This window comes from Notolepis coatsorum, assembly GCF_963971535.1.
Source record: "Notolepis coatsorum genome assembly, chromosome: 1".
Classification (NCBI taxonomy): Eukaryota; Metazoa; Chordata; class Actinopteri; order Aulopiformes; family Paralepididae; genus Notolepis; species Notolepis coatsorum.
The window spans coordinates 321111441-321132303 of record NC_140165.1 but is presented as its reverse complement, the minus strand read 5'-3'; the positions used below and the strand labels follow the sequence as shown (position 1 = coordinate 321132303).

The following is a 20863-nucleotide window of genomic DNA, read 5'->3' as shown; positions in this document are numbered from 1 at the left end:
TTTCATGTTCTGCACACATAACTGTTTGGAAAATATACGGCTTCTTCTCTTTTTTTCATCTAGCGCTGGCTGCTGTTATTTTCACTCAGAGCGCCTGTATATTTACTGCAGCCGAAGGGTTTTGATTTTTACGTGGTTGGCACCGAGCGGGCGCTCTGACATGGAATCCCTCGGCGTGCCGTATGTGTTAAAGGAACACGCCAACTTTTGGGGGGAAATTCGCTTATTTGCCATCTACCCTGGAGTTAGACCAGCAGATAGCCAGATACACACCCTTTTCTTCTCTGTGCATGCATTGGGCTTAGGGAACAGCCGCACCGTTAGCCTAGCTTAGCATCATTCACTGGAAGTGTGTAGCCTAGTTCCCAACAGTCACGAAATACACTCCAAATACAACTCCAAAACGTTCCTGTAAACATGTTGTGTCCTGTGTATTTACCACGTGGAGAAATAAAAGATTTCTTTTTGACATTTTTGTTTTCTAAGCAGATATATACTCGGAATTCTTTTTTTGCCGAACCACTGCTGCCTGGGTGATTTCATCACCTCAAAAGCCCAGTTCTTTCAAAAAACAACAGTGCTTTTGAGGTGATGAAATCACTGCTAATGAGAGTGGCTTTCCAATGGCTTTTCCAATGATAAGTGGGGATCTGCGACTCACGGATCTACTGTAGGTGAAAAGTCACGAGCGAAAACGGAAAGAGAAAAAAACGCAGAATGCATTGGAGTCGAAACCTGCAGAGCTTTTTTTCTTCTCCCAGTTTACCTAAATCGCTCCTAATCACTCATTTCTGAATGAATTTTTATGATATTGAGGAGATACTACACAAGACTTCAGGCTATGGACCCAGGGTGTTTTCCAGCTCATACCAATTTTTTTCTACAACTCAAGTTCAGACCTATGTTACTCTATTTCATTAGCACTAAAAGTGATCTTACATTTACATTTACATTTAGTCATTTAGCTGACGCTTTTATCCAAAGCGACTTACAAGTTCTGTGCGACAAGACAGCAAGAAGGGTATAACTCTATCAGCTGAGTAACAATGTTCATCAAAGTGTTGCGTGTTACAGTGTAGGTTAGTTTATTAGGACAAGTGCATGACAGTAAGGTTAGTCGGGGTTAGTTTTTTTTTTTTTTTTTTATCATTTCAGATAATGGTTGAAGAAGTGAGTCTTTAGTCGATGGCGAAAGATTGGACGGGATTCGGCTGTCCTAACTGGGATGGGCAGTTCATTCCACCATTGTGGGGCAAGGACTGATCTTTCTTTATTGTATCAGAAACTTCAGAATGTTATCTTTCAAAAGAGACCAGGCCCATGCATGTGCTATAAGTATAAAGTATAGTTTGGTTTGCAAAAAAGAATACACAGTCCTCAAAAACAAAAAACAAAAATGGCCACTTTTTGGGGCGCCTGTTAAGAGGTCAACGGCTGGTGCCATGTGGACCTCACGTTCTAAGAAGAGCCGCGGTGGCGTTCTGAATAACACTAACGGAACCGCACAGCCTGGTAGGTCCAATAACACACACACGCCAACGGCCCGCTGGGGCTGTTTAGACTACCGTGTAGATAAATGTCACTTACAATCTAGGCTACATTTCTAAAGGGATCAATATTTATAACCAGCTCGCATTTTATCTTCCTTTTTAGACGGATGGGAGCGGACAGGGTAACCGGACCCCAGCCAGCGGGCCTTCACTGCCTAAATGAACTGTATCGGTGCCCGGCGGTGCCAAGATCTAAAAACCAGCCCCTCATCAACATTCTTTTTCTACCCAGTCACTAGACGATCCATTAATTGTCTCGCTCACTTCTCCAAACGAACACTGGCTTCCCCCCTCGCTCGCCCCCCGTGCCCACGTCGCAGCCACCCAGCCAGGCTACTTCTGCCCGTGTCACTTTTTCCAGGACTTAATTCTGAATGTCAATTAGGCAGGGTCATTTTCCAGCCGGTGTGCGCTCTTAAGTGATTGTGTTTATGTTTTTGCAGTGTCAGAAGGAATCAGGGCTTGTGCTGGAACGGGAAGGGGAGCTTGTTTAAACTGGGGCTGGCGGCGATCTCATTGGAGCCCAGGAGTAGCGGCCGTAGTATTAGTCTGAGGAGTAATAGCGGTAGCTTTGGGTTTTTCCACCCTCCTGAGAATTGCACTCGCCCCGTTAATCCTTTCACTACCACACTACAGAAGGTAGAACCTGTAGTGTGGTAGTGAAAGGATTAACCTTATGTAGTGTGGTAGTGAAAGGGTTAACATGTAGTGTGGTAGTGAAAGGGTTAACCTTCTGTAGTGTGGTAGTGAAAGTGTTAACCTTATGTAGTGTGGCAGTGAAAGGGTTAACGGTCTGTAGTGTGGTAGTGAAAGGGTTAACCCTTCTGTAGTGTGGTAGTGAACGTTTAACCTTCTGTAGTGTGGTAGTGAAAGGGTTAACCTTATGTAGTGTTGTAGTGAAAGGGTTAACGGTCTAGTGTGGTAGTGACCTGTAGTGTGGTAGTGAAAGGGTTAACCTTCTGTAGTGTGGTAGTGAAAGGGTTAACCTTATGTAGTGTGGTAGTGAAAGGGTTAACCTGTAGTGTAGTGAAAAGGTAAACAGTCTGTAGTGTGGTAGTGAAAGGGTTAACCTTCTGTAGTGTGGTAGTGAAAGGGTTAACCTTCTGTAGTGTGGTAGTGACAGGGTTAACCGTATGTAGTGTGGTAGTGAAAGGGTTAACTGTATGTAGTGTGGTAGTGAAAGGGTTAACCGTATGTAGTGTGGTAGTGAAAGGGTTAACCGTATGTAGTGTGGTAGTGAAAGGGTTAACCGTATGTAGTGTGGTAGTGAAAGGTTAACCTTCTGTAGTGTGGTAGTGAAAGGGTTAACCTTCTGTAGTGTGGTAGTGAAAGGGTTAACCGTATGTAGTGTGGTAGTGAAAGGGTTAACTGTATGTAGTGTGGTAGTGACAGGGTTAACCGTATGTAGTGTGGTAGTGAAAGGGTTAACCGTATGTAGTGTGGTAGTGAAAGGGTTAACCGTATGTAGTGTGGTAGTGAAAGGTTAACCTTATGTAGTGTGGTAGTGAAAGGGTTAACCTTCTGTAGTGTGGTAGTGAAAGGGTTAACCTTATGTAGTGTGGTAGTGAAAGGGTTAACCTGTAGTGTAGTGAAAAGGTAAACCTTCTGTAGTGTGGTAGTGAAAGGGTTAACCTTCTGTAGTGTGGTAGTGAAAGGGTTAACCTTCTGTAGTGTGGTAGTGAAAGGGTTAACCTTCTGTAGTGTGGTAGTGAAAGGGTTAACCGTATGTAGTGTGGTAGTGAAAAGGTAAACCTTCTGTAGTGTGGTAGTGAAAGGGTTAACCTTCTGTAGTGTGGTAGTGAAAGGGTTAACCTTCTGTAGTGTGGTAGTGAAAGGGTTAACCTTCTGTAGTGTGGTAGTGAAAGGGTTAACCGTATGTAGTGTGGTAGTGAAAGGGTTAACTGTATGTAGTGTGGTAGTGACAGGGTTAACCTTCTGTAGTGTGGTAGTGAAAGGGTTAACCTTCTGTAGTGTGGTAGTGAAAGGGTTAACCGTATGTAGTGTGGTAGTGAAAAGGTAAACCTTCTGTAGTGTGGTAGTGAAAGGGTTAACCTTCTGTAGTGTGGTAGTGAACGGGTTAACCTTCTGTAGTGTGGTAGTGAAAGGGTTAACCTTCTGTAGTGTGGTAGTGAAAGGGTTAACCGTATGTAGTGAAAGGGTTAACTGTATGTAGTGTGGTAGTGACAGGGTTAACCGTATGTAGTGTGGTAGTGAAAGGGTTAACCGTATGTAGTGTGGTAGTGAAAGGGTTAACCGTATGTAGTGTGGTAGTGAAAGGTTAACCTTCTGTAGTGTGGTAGTGAAAGGGTTAACCTTCTGTAGTGTGGTAGTGAAAGGTTAACCTTATGTAGTGTGGTAGTGAAAGGGTTAACCTTATGTAGTGTGGTAGTGACAAGGTTAACTGTCTGTAGTGTGGTAGTGAACGGGTTAACCTTCTGTAGTGTGGCAGTGAAAGGGTTAACAGTCTGTAGTGTGGTAGTGAAAGGGTTAACCTTATGTAGTGTGGCAGTGAAAGGGTTAACAGTCTGTAGTGTGGTAGTGAAAGTGTTAACCTTCTGCAGTGTGGTAGTGAAAGGGTTAACCGTATGTAGTGTGGTAGTGAAAGTGTTAACCGTATGTAGTGTGGCAGTGAAAAGGTTAACAGTCTGTAGTGTGGTAGTGAAAGGGTTAACCTTCTGTAGTGTGGTAGTGAAAGGGTTAACCTTCTGTAGTGTGGTAGTGAAAGGGTTAACCTTCTGTAGTGTGGTAGTGAAAGGTTAACCTTCTGTAGTGTGGTAGTGAAAGGGTTAACCTTCTGTAGTGTGGTAGTGAAAGGTTAACCTTCTGTAGTGTGGTAGTGAAAGGTTAACCTTCTGTAGTGAACGTACAGGTCAGAGCGTAGAGCCCTGAGACACAGCAGGTCAGAGTGTAGAGCCCTGATGAGACACAGCAGGTCAGAGTGTAGAGCCCTGATGAGACACAGCAGGTCAGAGTGTAGAGCCCTGATGAGACACAGCAGGTCAGAGTGTAGAGCCCTGAGACACAGCAGGTCAGAGTGTAGAGCCCTGAGACACAGCAGGTCAGAGTGTAGAGCCCTGATGAGACACAGCAGGTCAGAGTGTAGAGCCCTGAGACACAGCAGGTCAGAGTGTAGAGCCCTGATGAGACACAGCAGGTCAGAGTGTAGAGCCCTGAGACCCAGCAGGTCAGAGTGTAGAGCCCTGAGACACAGCAGGTCAGAGTGTAGAGCCCTGAGACACAGCAGGTCAGAGTGTAGAGCCCTGAGACACAGCAGGTCAGAGTGTAGAGCCCTGAGACACAGCAGGTCAGAGTGTAGAGCCCTGAGACACAGCAGGTCAGAGTGTAGAGCCCTGAGACACAGCAGGTCAGAGTGTAGAGCCCTGAGACACAGCAGGTCAGAGTGTAGAGCCCTGAGACACAGCAGGTCAGAGTGTAGAGCCCTGATGAGACACAGCAGGTCAGAGTGTAGAGCCCTGATGAGACACAGCAGGTCAGAGTGTAGAGCCCTGAGACACAGCAGGTCAGAGTGTAGAGCCCTGAGACACAACAGGTCAGAGTGTAGAGCCCTGAGACACAGCAGGTCAGAGTGTAGAGCCCTGAGACACAACAGGTCAGAGTGTAGAGCCCTGAGACACAGCAGGTCAGAGTGTAGAGCCCTGAGACACAGCAGGTCAGAGTGTAGAGCCCTGAGACACAGCAGGTCAGAGTGTAGAGCTCTGAGACACAGCAGGTCAGAGCGTAGAGCCCTGAGACACAGCAGGTCAGAGTGTAGAGCCCTGATGAGACACAGCAGGTCAGAGTGTAGAGCCCTGAGACACAGCAGGTCAGAGTGTAGAGCCCTGAGACACAGCAGGTCAGAGTGTAGAGCCCTGAGACACAGCAGACTCAAGAGGAGAAGAGAACTTTTGGGGGAAAAAGGGAAAAATGTCATTTGTAATTAACTACACATAAACCACATGACTCAAAGTAGTCGGCTACTGTAATTAGTTAACTACCTTAAACCACACGACCCAGAGTAATCAACTACTGAAAAGGCTACCGATGTATAGAATGTAGTTAAACGGCCGCCCGACCGCTGCAGCGTGTGGTTAAAGCGGTCGTTAAAAACCACCTAGTTAACTCCACTCCATGCACCCCGCCGCTCGTCCAGGACGTCGCAGAGGAGAGGAGGCGCTGACGGAGCGCTGGAGCGAGACGTTCTGTTCCCCACGGGCAACACGTGACGACGCAGTAAAACCAACTGGAAACCTGTGTGTCTGTCTGTCTTATCGTTGTGTAACTCTCTCTGGGAGAGTGTCGCCCGCTTCAAACGGGCGGGGGGCGTCGTGGTAGGACATGCTAGGTCCTGTGGCAGTGCAATGCACTGTTAGCTACGGATGAGGCACTGGGTCTTTATGTACACTGCTATTTTATACAATCTCAAGTTATACTATACTATTCTTAAAGTGACCTTTCCTTAGTGGCCATAAGTGTGGGCGTGTGCAGCATGAGTGTGTGTGTGCTCATGTTAAAGTGGCTGCTAGTGTGTGAGCGTGTACAGTGTGTGTGTTGTGTGTGTGCTCATGTGTGCTTGTGCGTGGAGAGTTCAGTGTTCAAGGCTCTGATGGCCTGGGGGAAGAAGCTGAGCCGAAGTCTCTCTGTCCTCGTTACTGGGGTTCGCAGGCGTTTGCCTGACCTCAGCAGCATGAACAGGCTGTTGTTGGGGTGGTGAGGGTCTTTCATTATTCTGCAGGCTCTGGATTTGCACCTCTTGTTGTATAGGACCTGCAGGGTTGGTAGTGCAATACCCGTGGTACGCTCGGCTGAGCGCACCACTCTCTGTAGGGCCTTCTTGTCCTGTGCCGTGCTGTTTCCATACCAGGTTTCCAATCAAGATGCTCTCTACAGCTCCAGAGTAGAAGGACTGGAGTATCTTCCCAGATACTCTGAACTTCCTTAACTGTCTCAGGTGGTAGAGGCACTGCTTTGCCTTCTTTACTACTGAGTCTATGTGTGTTGACCATGTCAGGTCCTCTGAGATGTGGACCCCCAGGTACTTGAAGCTGCTCACCCTGTCCACGGTAGCCCCGTTTATCCTCAGTGGTGTGTGTGTCTCCTGCTGTCCTCTCCTATAATCCACGATCAGCTCCTTGGTTTTACCAATGTTCAGGAGCAGGCTGTTGTCCTGGCACCAGCGTTCCAGTACCTCAACCTCCTCCCGGTAGGCCTTCTCGTCGTTGTCCGAGATCAGCCCCACCAACACTGTGTCGTCCGCAAACTTCACTATGGAGTTGGAGCTGAACTTGGCCACACAGTCATGTGTGTAGAGTGAGTACAGCAGGGGGCTCAGAACACAGCCCTGGGGGGACCCGATGCTCAGGGTGATGGTGTTGGAGGTCTGACCCCCCACCCTGACCGCCTGGGGTCTTTCACTCAAAGTCCAGTATCCAGGTGCTCAGAGCGGAGCTCAGACCCAGCTCGATCAGCTTGTCCACCAGTCTGGTGGGGACTATGGTGTTGAACGCTGAGCTGTAGTCAATGAACAACAGTCTCACATAGCCCCCCTTCTGGCGGTCAAGGTGAGAGAGGGTGCTGTGCAGTACCTGGGAGACCGCATCGTCAGTGGACCTGTTTGGCCTGTATGCAAATTGCATAGGGTCCATATCACTGGGGAGGGAGGCACAAATGTGATCCTTGACCAGCCTCTCGAAACATTTCATGACCACAGAGGTGAGTGCCACCGGTCTGTAGTCATTTGGACATGTTGGGGAGGGTTTCTTCGGTACAGGGATGATGGTAGACATCTTGAAGCAGGCAGGGACCACTGACTCCGCCAGGGATTGATTAAATATGGCGGTGAACACAGGGGCTAGCTGGTTAGAACAGCACTTAAGTATGCATCCTGTTATTCCATCTGGGCCAGCAGCCTTTCTGGTGTGGGGGGGTCGTGGGGAGAGTGGCTCCTGAGGGGGGTGTGTGAGCGGGGGGTCTGGTCGTGGGGAGAGTGGCTCCTGAGGGGCGCGTGTGGGCGGACGAGCCTCCGTGTCCTGCAGCCCGTGCGGCCTGTCATAAAGCGCTGTGATTTAACGAGCTTGTCTCTGGTCGGTATGCGGTGTTGAAACATCGCACACCTACGGAGGTTTTAACGACTAGCGACTAAAATAAACGTTGTTACCGGGGGAGGAGGCTGACAGGGTTGCTGCGGGGCGTTAGACAGTCTTTTAGGCCTCACACAGTCTTAAGAAGGCCTTGCATGTGGGCTACATTGTAAATGTTACTTGTCCTTTCAGACAAGTTATGTTTTTGTAGGTTTTTATTGATTTTTGCTACCGGGCGGTCCGGTAGAGAGAGAGAGAGAGAGAGAGAGAGAGAGAGGAGGAATGGGAGATAGACGAGGGGAAGACATTGGGCAAAGATCACCGGGTCCGGGAGTCGAACCCAGGTCGGCCGTGTGGCAGCAGTATGTTACACGGACAAGTTAAACTAACCTAAAGTTAGTTGTTCACCAACAATCTACAGACACAAACAAACACAGAACCGGACTGTTATATTAAATTAATTGATTGCTGTTTAACGCGTCCGTGTCCAGTCCTTTCGATTAGCCCCACCGTTCATTGTAAACAATGATGCATGTAGTTACTGTGTGTTGTCGTAGCCACCGGTTAATTCGCGATTTTTTATTGGTTTGTCATGACAAACCAATTACATAATCCAACATATGTGTAAAGAAACAACATATTCCAGTTAACGGTATATTTTTTTAATGATTCATTACGGCGAAATCAATACTTCCATTTGTATAAATTGCGTTAAGCGGAGTTTAGTATTCCTGCCTGGCTGAGAGGCTTACCGCGGCTCATGCGCACGCTCGGCCAATCAGAGCTCAAAACGGGAACGCGGAAACACAACTGCGTTGCGGAAAGCATACACGCCTTCGGGACATCAGGCACCCCCTAGAGGCGTAAATAAGGGGGCAGGGCTTGAATACACGGCCCTAGAGGTGTAAATAAGGGGGCGGGGCTTGAAGACACACCCCTAGAGGCATACATACGGGGCGTGGCTTGAAGACACACCCCTAGAGGCGTATATAAGGGAGCATGGCTTGAACACACTCCCCTAGAGGCGGAAAGAAGGGGGCGGGGCTTGAACACACTCCCCTAGATGCATACATAAGGGGCGGGGCTTTAATACACGCCCCTAGAGGCATACAGAAGGGGCGGGGCTTGAATACACACCCCTAGATGCATACAGAAGGGGCGGGGCTTGAAGACACACCCCTAGAGGCATACAGAAGGGGCGGGGCTTGCAGACACTGCCCTAGAGGCGTAAACAAGGGGGCGTGTCCTGAAGGAGGTCTCACACATGTCTTCAGGACGCCAGGCGCAGGTTGTTAACTGTTACGCAACGTGCCGTTAAACTGTATCACCATGTTTTATCATCATACAGTATCTACATCTGAAAATGACTCAGGGTAGAAAAGTGTTATGTGTCACACATATGTGTGTGTGCGTGCCGGAGTGTGTGTTTTTATGTGTGTGCCTGCCTGTGTGTGTGTGTGTTCCTGCCTGCGTGTGTGTGTTCCTGCCTGCGTGTGTGTGTGTGTGTGTGAGTGTGTGTGTGAAGGCAGACCCCCTGGCAGCCGCACAGCTGTCCTCCAGGGCCTCGTTTCCTCGTGTCTCGATGTGGCTGATTTCACAAGATCCTACGGCTGCTGTAGTCTCTCTGAGCTGCTGTCCTGCAGTCTCTCTGAACATGGACTCTGATGGTCTCTATGGTCTCTAACTACACACCCTCAAGACCCCTACACTCTGCATCTTCTAACTACACACCCTCAAGACCCCTACACTCTACATCTTCTAACTACACACCCTCAAGACCCCTACACTCTGCATCTTCTAACTACACACCCTCAAGACCCCTACACTCTGCATCTTCTAGCTACACACCCTCAAGACCCCTACGCTCTGTATCTTCTAACTACACACCCTCAAGACCCCTACTCTCTGCATCTTCTAACTACACACCCTCAAGACCCCTACACTCTGCATCTTCTAACTACACACCATCAAGACCCCTACGCTCTGCATCTTCTAACTACACACCCTCAAGACCCCTACGCTCTGTATCTTCTAACTACACACCCTCAAGACCCCTACTCTCTGCATCTTCTAACTACACACCCTCAAGACCCCTACACTCTGCATATTCTAACTACACACCATCAAGACCCCTACGCTCTGCATCTTCTAACTACACACCCTCAAGACCCCTACGCTCTGCATCTTCTAACTACACACCCTCAAGACCCCTACACTCTGCATCTTCTAACTACACACCCTCAAGACCCCTACACTCTGCATCTTCTAACTACACACCCTCAAGACCCCTACTCTCTGCATCTTCTAACTACACACCCTCAAGACCCCTACGCTCTGCATCTTCTAACTACACACCATCAAGACCCCTACGCTCTGCATCTTCTAACTACACACCCTCAAGACCCCTACGCTCTGCATCTTCTAACTACACACCCTCAAGACCCCTACACTCTGCATCTTCTAACTACACACCCTCAAGACCCCTACGCTCTGCATCTTCTAGCTACACACCCTCAAGACCCCTACGCTCTGCATCTTCTAACTACACACCCTCAAGACCCCTACACTCTGCATCTTCTAACTACACACCCTCAAGACCCCTACACTCTGCATCTTCTAACTACACACCCTCAAGACCCCTACACTCTGCATCTTCTAACTACACACCCTCAAGACCCCTACGCTCTGCATCTTCTAACTACACACCTTCAAGACCCCTACGCTCTGTATCTTCTAACTACACACCCTCAAGACCCCTACGCTCTGCATCTTCTAACTACACACCCTCAAGACCCCTACGCTCTGCATCTTCTAACTACACACCTTCAAGACCCCTATACACTCTGCATCTTCTAACTACACACCCTCAAGACCCCTACGCTCTGCATCTTCTAACTACACACCCTCAAGACCCCTACGCTCTGCATCTTCTGGCCGCCTCAGACCCACTTCTATCCGAGCTCCAGGAGGGTCATCCAGGAGAACCTGCCTTTTCTCAGTCCTTGCCCCACAATGGTGGAATGAACTACCCACCCCAGTTAGGACAGCCGAAACCCGTCCAATCTTTTGCCGCCGACTAAAGACTCACTTCTTCAACCATTATCTGAAATGAAAAAATAAGAATATTAAATCTAACCCTAACTAGCCTTACTGTCATGCACTTGTCCTAATAAACTAACCTACACTGTAGCACTCAGCACTTTGATGAACATTGTTACTCAGCTGATAGAGTTGTGCCCTTCCTTCCTGATGACTTGTCGTACAGAACCTAACCTGTAAGTCGCTTTGGATAAAAGCGTTCAGCTAAATGACTAAATGTAAATGAACATGGACTCTGAGGCCTCTGTACGAGACCTGATGGAGACATCCACACACATGCAGCAGTCTGGCCAAAGAACTAGACCATTAGACCATTAAAGCATCAGTCCACCATCTTCATATCCCCTCTTTCTCAACGGGTTGGCAACAGGCTCTCGTTTAGTTACTTCAAACAGTTGCTTCACAGTTCTGTTTGGCCGTTCAGACAACATAGACGTTCTTTTTTGCCTTTTGGACTTTAAATAACCTTTCCATCTAGTCGGGGGGGTTCTGGTCAGTAACACACAGGCTCCAATAGGACTGGGTCAGTAACACAATAGATTGAGCTTGTGACCTCTGGGTCATATTGATCCCAGTTCAGTTTGGGTGTGGAGCCAGAACTCACCATGAGGCCCGACGGGGCCACGGGCTCCCAAGGCTCCGGCCCGCTCCCCAGAGCTTCAGTTCAGTGTGGGAACGTAACCCGGTATGGGGGTCACCATGGGGTCACCATGTCTGAGGGGTCGGGTGGTCCAGGGAGACGCAATCTTTTGGGGAATAATAATAATAATAATAATAATAATAATAATAATAATAATAATAATAATAATAATAATAATAATAATAATAATAATAATAATAATAATAATAATAATAGAATAATAATAATAATAATAATAATAATAATAATAATAATAATAATAATAATAGATCACATTTCTATAGCGCCTTTCATGAAACCCAAGGTCGCTTCACAATCACAACAAAAGATAGGGCAATAGGGAAGTAGGGGAAAAAGGGGAGGATGAGGGAAGGTAAGGGATAATGGACCTAATCTAAACTAAACTAACTAATGGGGAAAAGCCTTGGTGTGTTTTGAGAGCCGTTTTGAAGGTGTCCAGGGTTGGGGGGCGCTGCGGGTTTCAGGGGGGAGAGAGTTCCAGAGGGGGGGGGGACGCCACGCTGAAGGCTCTGATTAGCCAGGTCAGGCAAGGTCACGGCAAGGTCACGGCAAGGTTTATGTTTATGTTTATTAAAGGATCCCCATTAGAGACACATGACAGAGCCTCTAGTCTTCCTGGGGTCCTGCACACAACAAATACAGTACAAATGTACAACAAAAAATACGAATAAAAAATAAAACAAAACACACAAATAAAAAATTAATACAAATATACAAATTCACATTATAAAATCTAACATTACAGTCAAAACATTTTTATAAAATAAAAATACACAGATAACAGTTACATACTTGACAAGTTTGCAAGATATCTCTTAATATTTTTTTTGAAAGTAATTGTATTGTGTATTGTGGATGAGGTCACGGGCAAGGTGTTGAACCCGGTGACTTGTTCCCTGGCACCTTTTAATGACGGCGGGTCGACCGACCGACCAACCGGCGTGAGGAGGGGCCAGGGGCCGCTCCACCTGGAGACAGGGCCGGATCGGGACAGTTTTTATGCAACGGCGGGATGTTTTGGAATACCGGAGCTGAGATGTTTATGATCAGATTTATTGTCTCGGGAGAGCCGTGACGTCGGTGATCACCCTCTCTCTGCCAGGCGCGTTGTTCCCCGGTCACGCATGCCTTCCACGGCGCGCTCAGCCGACCTGTTTTCCATGCGTTCGCTCCGATTCTTAGCGGACAATGACACGGTCGTTAAATGGAGATGACGGTAAACGTTCATAGTCACTGAATAAATGCAGGTTTTTTTAGTGTGTCGTTGAGTTCCCTGGTAGATTGGTTAAAGAGGCCTTGTTGTGCTTTTTAGTGTGTTGTAGCTGGAGGTGCGTGTAGAGCGTCTAGGGGGGGGGGGGGGGTGTAGAGCGTTGTTTTAACCTCTTAACAGTTTGAGCGCCAGGGGTCGCTATGGGCGTTGGGCCGTTGTGTGCCAGCGCTCTGTTTAATGGGAATAAGTTCCGGTGTTTGCAGTGCTAAACCTATATTAAATATTATAGCTATGGATCTAATAACGACGTTGATTGTCAGTGAGTTTCTTCCGGTCAACATGCAAAAAAACAGATTATTTTTTCATCTATACATTTCCGTTTTATACCGTGGTGAGTATAGTTGTAGAGTGATCCTGTGTAATCCCAGGAAACTCTGCCAAACAGCCCTTTAGTGAAATTCACTAAACACGTTGCCATTTCTTGCCTGATTATTGAATCATTCTGAAATCAACGCTAGATTATCGGTATTATGTTTCATCATGCATGCACGAAAGGGGGGGGGGGGGGGGGGGAAGCCACCCTCCGTGCTTTGATCGTAGCCAACGGCACACACACACACTGTGGTCGTGGCAAAAAAAATCATCAGATCAACGCAAGATTGGTAGCATATAGTTCTTACCTCGTCTATGATGTACTGCAAAAAGAATAATCCAATGATCTGATCGCCATTCCAAATATTGATCGCGTCGTGTGTCAAACGTTTATCCACCAAAACACATGAATCCACGGTGCTCCAGTGTCCCCAATCCATGTGTTATAACGTTACTCATGCCCGAGAAGGAAAACCCGGACCGGACTTCTTAGATCAATGCACATCCCAAGCCAGAGGGATTCCAATGATGTGCAATACCGGCCGCAAGGCGTTAGGCGGCGGTATTGGCCATTTGCAATCTCAGAGCCATTCCCAATGATAACATGAGGCTGGATGGATGAATTATGAATGGATATAGCGAATAAAAGAAATACCGATTAAAACCCGACTTTTCTCGGGGTTTGGCGCCAAGCGCATGGCGAGTTAACACGAAATATGACGTCCTTGGCGCTGAATGTGTTAACGTTCCGAGGGCAGGCTGTCGTACATTGCAGCACATTTGCCCTTGTTTGACGGCGTCCCTCTGTTCTAGTGTCTCTGAACCAATACATTGGTTGAAAGCTAAGATGGCTGCCATTTGATTGACACCCTACTGGACCTATTATGTGCTTCAAATTTCGGGTTATAAGACCAAACAGCCAACGAGCGTCAGTTTTGAAAAAGTTACCACCTCCCGGTGACCGGACCAATCACCTCTGACGGTGAAAATGATTGACCGTTTTTGTAGCCAATGAAATTATGGAAATGACGATACCTGACTTGAGAGATGTTTCCCAGGATATATATGGTTTTGTCGCTGCGTAAAGGTCCAGACCAGTTCGACATCTGCACGCTTTACTTCATTGGTGCCAATGGCCATTTTGGATAAACATACCTACATACCATTAGAAAAACATGTGTGAAACACTCTTTCTGTGGTATTTGGACCTGTACTAGATAATACTTCATGGCCCCATTTTGCAAAATAATTCAGATGTAAGTAAAAAAAAAAACTTTTATTTCAGTGTGTTCAAACCTTTGTAACTCTATTACAGTAGCACTCAGAGCGATTCCTCCTGTTGTGGAAGAAAATCCAGAATGTTTCCTTAAAAAAAAGGCCAGATTCATGCATGTGCTATAACTCGTGATGAAGGGGTGTTTCTTCCAGCTCCGGTCCATAGCCAGGATCAAGGCCATTCTCCCCCAAAATACTTCCCAAAGGTCAGTGAATACCACGATTACAACACCAGAGGGAGCTCCACAAATCATGTAAAACCCAGATTCGGCTCAAACAAGGGACTAAACACGTTTCGCAATTATGGCACATCAATGTGGAACGCCCTACCCCAAAGCTGTAAAGGAATGTGAATCACTACCCACTTTCAAAAACACTCTCAAAGAACACCTACGGGAGACTGCAACTCGAAACTGGCCCCTGTAAATGTCCGAACACAACCCCCTCCAATGTACAGTAAATTACCAAGTATGGTCTTGTCAATAATCCAATGTACAGTTTTGTTTGTACAGTTGTACAGTGTCCCCCACCCACCCCTCCTACCCAACCTCCCCCCCCCAACCCCCCCCCCCACCCAACCACCTCCAATGTACAGTCCCCCCCCACCCACCCAATCCAATGTACAGTTTCTACGTCAAATGTATATACTCTTTTTTTCTGGTCTCTTTTTGTATCACAAACAGTACTGTATTTGCAAATCTGGTATATCATAAATGTATAGATGTAGCAGTACTGTCTATCTGTATGTCATGTGTGTCATATATGTTATGATGAATTGAAAATGGGGGACCCTGATGTAAACAAGACGAAAGTCTTTCTCTGGTCTGCATCCCCTTAACAATTGTATGTATTGAGCTGTACTGTATTGTACCCATTCTGCAATCTGTTAATAAAGTTTTCAATCAATCAATCAATCAATCAATCAATCAATCAATCAATCAATCAATCAATCAATCCCCCTCAGACCTGGACCTCTGGAACAGCATCCCCATCTCATCATCAGATCTGCCCCCTCCATCGAGTCTTTTAAATGGAAACTCTAAACCCACCTACACCGCCTGGCCCCCCCCGACTCACTCTGACTCCTGTCTTGCGTGTTGACGTGTTGTTCTGTTTTCCTTGTCTATATATACGTTGGATGTTTTTCTTCTGTTTATTCTATACTTTTCTTTATTCTTAGCTATGTGAAGCACTTTGGTTGACAAGCGTCATCATGTCTACTCTAAATGTGCTACAGTATATAAATAAATTTGATTGATTGATATATAAGTGGTTCAAGAATAGCTTTCAATTTACTTTGGGTGTGCAATCGACGTGTGCTTTCTGTGTGGTTGTTGTTGTTCTGCTGCAGGTGGCTGGACGTGGGCGTGGCCAACCTCACCTGTCCGCAGTACTGGGTGTCGTACCTGCAGCTCCTCCAGGAGGTGGTCTGGCCCGGCGGCTCGCTGCCCGCTCAGCCCCGACCGGAGCGCAGCCCAGAGCAGCGGCACCACACCACGCAGCGGGCGCTGGGCTGCCTGATGACCCTCGTGCCAGGTACACCCGCCTCCTTCTGTCATCCTCCAATCACAGGCTCCGAGCCTCGTGCCAGGTACAGCCTCCTTCTGTCCTCCTCCAATCACAGGCTCTGACCCTCGTGCCAGGTACACCCTCCGTCTGTCATCCTCCAATCACAGGCTCTGAGCCTCGTGCCAGGTACACCCTCCTTCTGTCCTCCTCCAATCACAGGCTCCGAGCCTCGTGCCAGGTACAGCCTCCTTCTGTCCTCCTCCAATCACAGGCTCTGAGCCTCGTGCCAGGTACAGCCTCCTTCTGTCATCCTCCAATCACAGGCTCTGAGCCTCGTGCCAGGTACACCCTCCTTCTGTCCTCCTCCAATCACAGGCTCTGAGCCTCGTGCCAGGTACACCCTCCTTCTGTCCTCCTCCAATCACAGGCTCTGAGCCTCGTGCCAGGTACACCCTCCTTCTGTCCTCCTCCAATCACAGGCTCTGAGCCTCGTGCCAGGTACACCCTCCTTCTGTCCTCCTCCAATCACAGGCTCTGAGCCTCGTGCCAGGTACCGCCTCCTTCTGTCCTCCTCCAATCACAGGCTCTGAGCCTCGTGCCAGGTACAGCCTCCTTCTGTCATCCTCCAATCACAGGCTCTGAGCCTCGTGCCAGGTACAGCCTCCTTCTGTCCTCCTCCAATCACAGGCTCTGAGCCTCGTACCAGGTACACCCTCCGTCTGTCATCCTCCAATCACAGGCTCTGAGCCTCGTGCCAGGTACAGCCTCCTTCTGTCCTCCTCCAATCACAGGCTCCGAGCCTCGTGCCAGGTACAGCCTCCTTCTGTCCTCCTCCAATCACAGGCTCTGAGCCTCGTGCCAGGTACACCCTCCTTCTGTCCTCCTCCAATCACAGGCTCTGAGCCTCGTGCCAGGTACACCCTCCTTCTGTCCTCCTCCAATCACAGGCTCCGAGCCTCGTGCCAGGTACACCCTCCTTCTGTCCTCCTCCAATCACAGGCTCTGAGCCTCGTGCCAGGTACACCCTCCTTCTGTCATCCTCCAATCACAGGCTCTGAGCCTCGTGCCAGGTACACCCTCCTTCTGTCCTCCTCCAATCACAGGCTCCGAGCCTCGTGCCAGGTACAGCCTCCTTCTGTCATCCTCCAATCACAGGCTCTGAGCCTCGTGCCAGGTACAGCCTCCTTCTGTCCACCTCCAATCACAGGCTCTGAGCCTCGTGCCAGGTACAGCCTCCTTCTGTCCTCCTCCAATCACAGGCTCTGAGCCCCGTGCCAGGTACACCCTCCTTCTGTCCTCCTCCAATCACAGGCTCTGAGCCTCGTGCCAGGTACACCCTCCTTCTGTCATCCTCCAATCACAGGCTCTGAGCCTCGTGCCAGGTACAGCCTCCTTCTGTCATCCTCCAATCACAGGCTCTGAGCCTCGTGCCAGGTACAGCTGTATCAGTCAGAATATGAGACGACCCTGATATAATAAAACATATAACATCATATTTCCTGTTTTTATAAAGAATAATAAAACATATAACATCATATTTCTTGTTTTTATAAAGAATAATAAAACATATAACATCATATTTCTTGTTTTTACAAAGAATAATAAAACATCTAACATCATATTTCTTGTTTTTATAAAGAATAATAAAACATCTAACATCATATTTCTTGTTTTTATAAAGAATAATAAAACATCTAACATCATATTTCCTGTTTTTACAAAGAATAATAAAACATCTAACATCATATTTCTTGTTTTTACAAAGAATAATAAAACATCTAACATCATATTTCTTGTTTTTATAAAGAATAATAAAACATATAACATCACATTTCTTGTTTTATGAAGAATAATAAAACATCTAACATCATATTTCATGTTTTTATAAAGAATAATAAAACATCTAACATCACATTTCTTGTTTTTATAAAGAATAATAAAACATCTAACATCATATTTCCTGTTTTTACAAAGAATAATAAAACATCTAACATAATATTTCTTGTTTTTATAAAGAATAATAAAACATCTAACATCATATTTCTTGTTTTTATAAAGAATAATAAAACATCTAACATCATATTTCTTGTTTTATGAAGAATAATAAAACATCTAACATCATATTTCATGTTTTTATAAAGAATAATAAAACATCTAACATCATATTTCCTGTTTTTATAAAGAATAATAAAACATCTAACATCATATTTCTTGTTTTTATAAAGAATAATAAAACATCTAACATCATATTTCATGTTTTATGAAGAATAATAAAACATCTAACATCATATTTCATGTTTTTATAAAGAATAATAAAACATCTAACATCATATTTCTTGTTTTTATAAAGAATAATAAAACCTATAACATCATATTTCTTGTTTTATGAAGAATAATAAAACATCTAACATCATATTTCTTGTTTTATAAAGAATAATACAACATATAACATCATATTTCTTGTTTGTATAAAGAATAAGAAAACGTCTAGCTTCAAATCTTCTGATCTCAGACATGCTGGGTTCTGATATAAGTACATCTGTGTGTTTCCAGATCTGATCTCAGACATGCTGGGTTCTGATATCAGTGCATCTGTGTGTTTCCAGATCTGATCTCAGACATGCTGGGTTCTGATATAAGTACATCTGTGTGTTTCCAGATCTGATCTCAGACATGCTGGGTTCTGATATAAGTACATCTGTGTGTTTCCAGATCTGATCTCAGACATGCTGGGTTCTGATATAAGTACATCCGTGTGTTTCCAGATCTGATCTCAGACATGCTGGGTTCTGATATAAGTACATCTTTGTGTTTCCAGATCTGATCTCAGACATGCTGGGTTCTGATATAAGTACATCCGTGTGTTTTCAGATCTGATCTCAGACATGCTGGGTTCTGATATAAGTACATCCGTGTGTTTCCAGATCTGATCTCAGACATGCTGGGTTCTGATATAAGTACATCTGTGTGTTTCCAGATCTGATCTCAGACATGCTGGGTTCTGATATAAGTACATCTGTGTGTTTCCAGATCTGATCTCAGACATGCTGGGTTCTGATATAAGTACATCTTTGTGTTTCCAGATCTGATCTCAGACATGCTGGGTTCTGATATAAGTACATCTGTGTGTTTCCAGATCTGATCTCAGACATGCTGGGTTCTGATATAAGTACATCTGTGTGTTTCCAGATCTGATCTCAGACATGCTGGGTTCTGATATAAGTACATCTGTGTGTTTCCAGATCTGATCTCAGACATGCTGGGTTCTGATATAAGTACATCTGTGTGTTTCCAGATCTGATCTCAGACATGCTGGGTTCTGATATAAGTACATCTGTGTGTTTCCAGATCTGATCTCAGACATGCTGGGTTCTGATATAAGTACATCTGTGTGTTTCCAGATCTGATCTCAGACATGCTGGGTTCTGATATAAGTACATCTGTGTGTTTCCAGATCTGATCTCAGACATGCTGGGTTCTGATATAAGTACATCTGTGTGTTTCCAGATCTGATCTCAGACATGCTGGGTTCTGATATAAGTACATCTGTGTGTTTCCAGATCTGATCTCAGACATGCTGGGTTCTGATATAAGTACATCTGTGTGTTTCCAGATCTGATCTCAGACATGCTGGGTTCTGATATAAGTACATCTTTGTGTTTCCAGATCTGATCTCAGACATGCTGGGTTCTGATATAAGTACATCTGTGTGTTTCCAGATCTGATCTCAGACATGCTGGGTTCTGATATAAGTACATCTGTGTGTTTCCAGATCTGATCTCAGACATGCTGGGTTCTGATATAAGTACATCTGTGTGTTTCCAGATCTGATCTCAGACATGCTGGGTTCTGATATAAGTACATCTGTGTGTTTCCAGATCTGATCTCAGACATGCTGGGTTCTGATATAAGTACATCTGTGTGTTTCCAGATCTGATCTCAGACATGCTGGGTTCTGATATAAGTACATCTGTGTGTTTCCAGATCTGATCTCAGACATGCTGGGTTCTGATATAAGTACATCTGTGTGTTTCCAGATCTGATCTCAGACATGCTGGGTTCTGATATAAGTACATCTGTGTGTTTCCAGATCTGATCTCAGACATGCTGGGTTCTGATATAAGTACATCTGTGTGTTTCCAGATCTGATCTCAGACATGCTGGGTTCTGATATAAGTACATCTGTGTGTTTCCAGATCTGATCTCAGACATGCTGGGTTCTGATATAAGTACATCTGTGTGTTTCCAGATCTGATCTCAGACATGCTGGGTTCTGATATAAGTACATCTGTGTGTTTCCAGATCTGATCTCAGACATGCTGGGTTCTGATATAAGTACATCTGTGTGTTTCCAGATCTGATCTCAGACATGCTGGGTTCTGATATCAGTACATCTGTGTGTTTCCAGATCTGATCTCAGACATGCTGGGTTCTGCTATAAGTACATCTGTGTGTTTCCAGATCTGATCTCAGACATGCTGGGTTCTGATATAAGTACATCTGTGTGTTTCCAGATCTGATCTCAGACATGCTGGGTTCTGATATAAGTACATCTGTGTGTTTCCAGATCTGATCTCAGACATGCTGGGTTCTGATATAAGTACATCTGTGTGTTTCCAGATCTGATCTCTGACATGCTGGGTTCTGATATAAGTACATCCGTGTGTTTCCAGATCTGATCTCAGACATGCTGGGTTCTGATAAGTACAAGCTCAGCTGGCAGACCGCTCTCGACTCCCTGCAGGACCCGGACATAAACAGGTAAACACACACACACACACACACACACACACACACACCACACACCACACACCACACACCACACACCACACACCACACACACACACACACACACACACACACACACACAGCTGAGTAACAATGTTCATCAAACAGTGTTGAAACTTGAGTGCTGCAGTGATGAGTGCAGAGTAGTAGAGACATATTAGTATTAATATAGTAGCATGGCAATACCTGGCATCATAATAATAATAAAACGTTATTTGTAAAGCATCTTTCATACAGAAACTGCAGTTCAAAGTGCTTCACAACAGAAAAAAATAAATGAGCACATAAAGTGCAGACATATAAAATCACAGTTTTTCACATT

At 46.0% G+C, this 20863-nt stretch overlaps 1 protein-coding gene across 1 annotated transcript in view; it reads left to right on the top strand.

Annotated features, from left to right (window-relative positions):
* The window catches only part of snx19b (sorting nexin 19b), a gene marked incomplete at its 3' end in the record, with an annotated part of 130309 nt that overhangs the window by 101374 nt on the left and 8072 nt on the right, over positions 1-20863 (top strand). Inside the window, exons 12-13 of the mRNA XM_084312035.1 lie at positions 15596-15780; positions 20427-20514. Of these exons, the coding sequence (XP_084168161.1) occupies positions 15596-15780; positions 20427-20514 (273 nt within the window). The remainder of the gene's footprint in view (positions 1-15595; positions 15781-20426; positions 20515-20863) is intronic.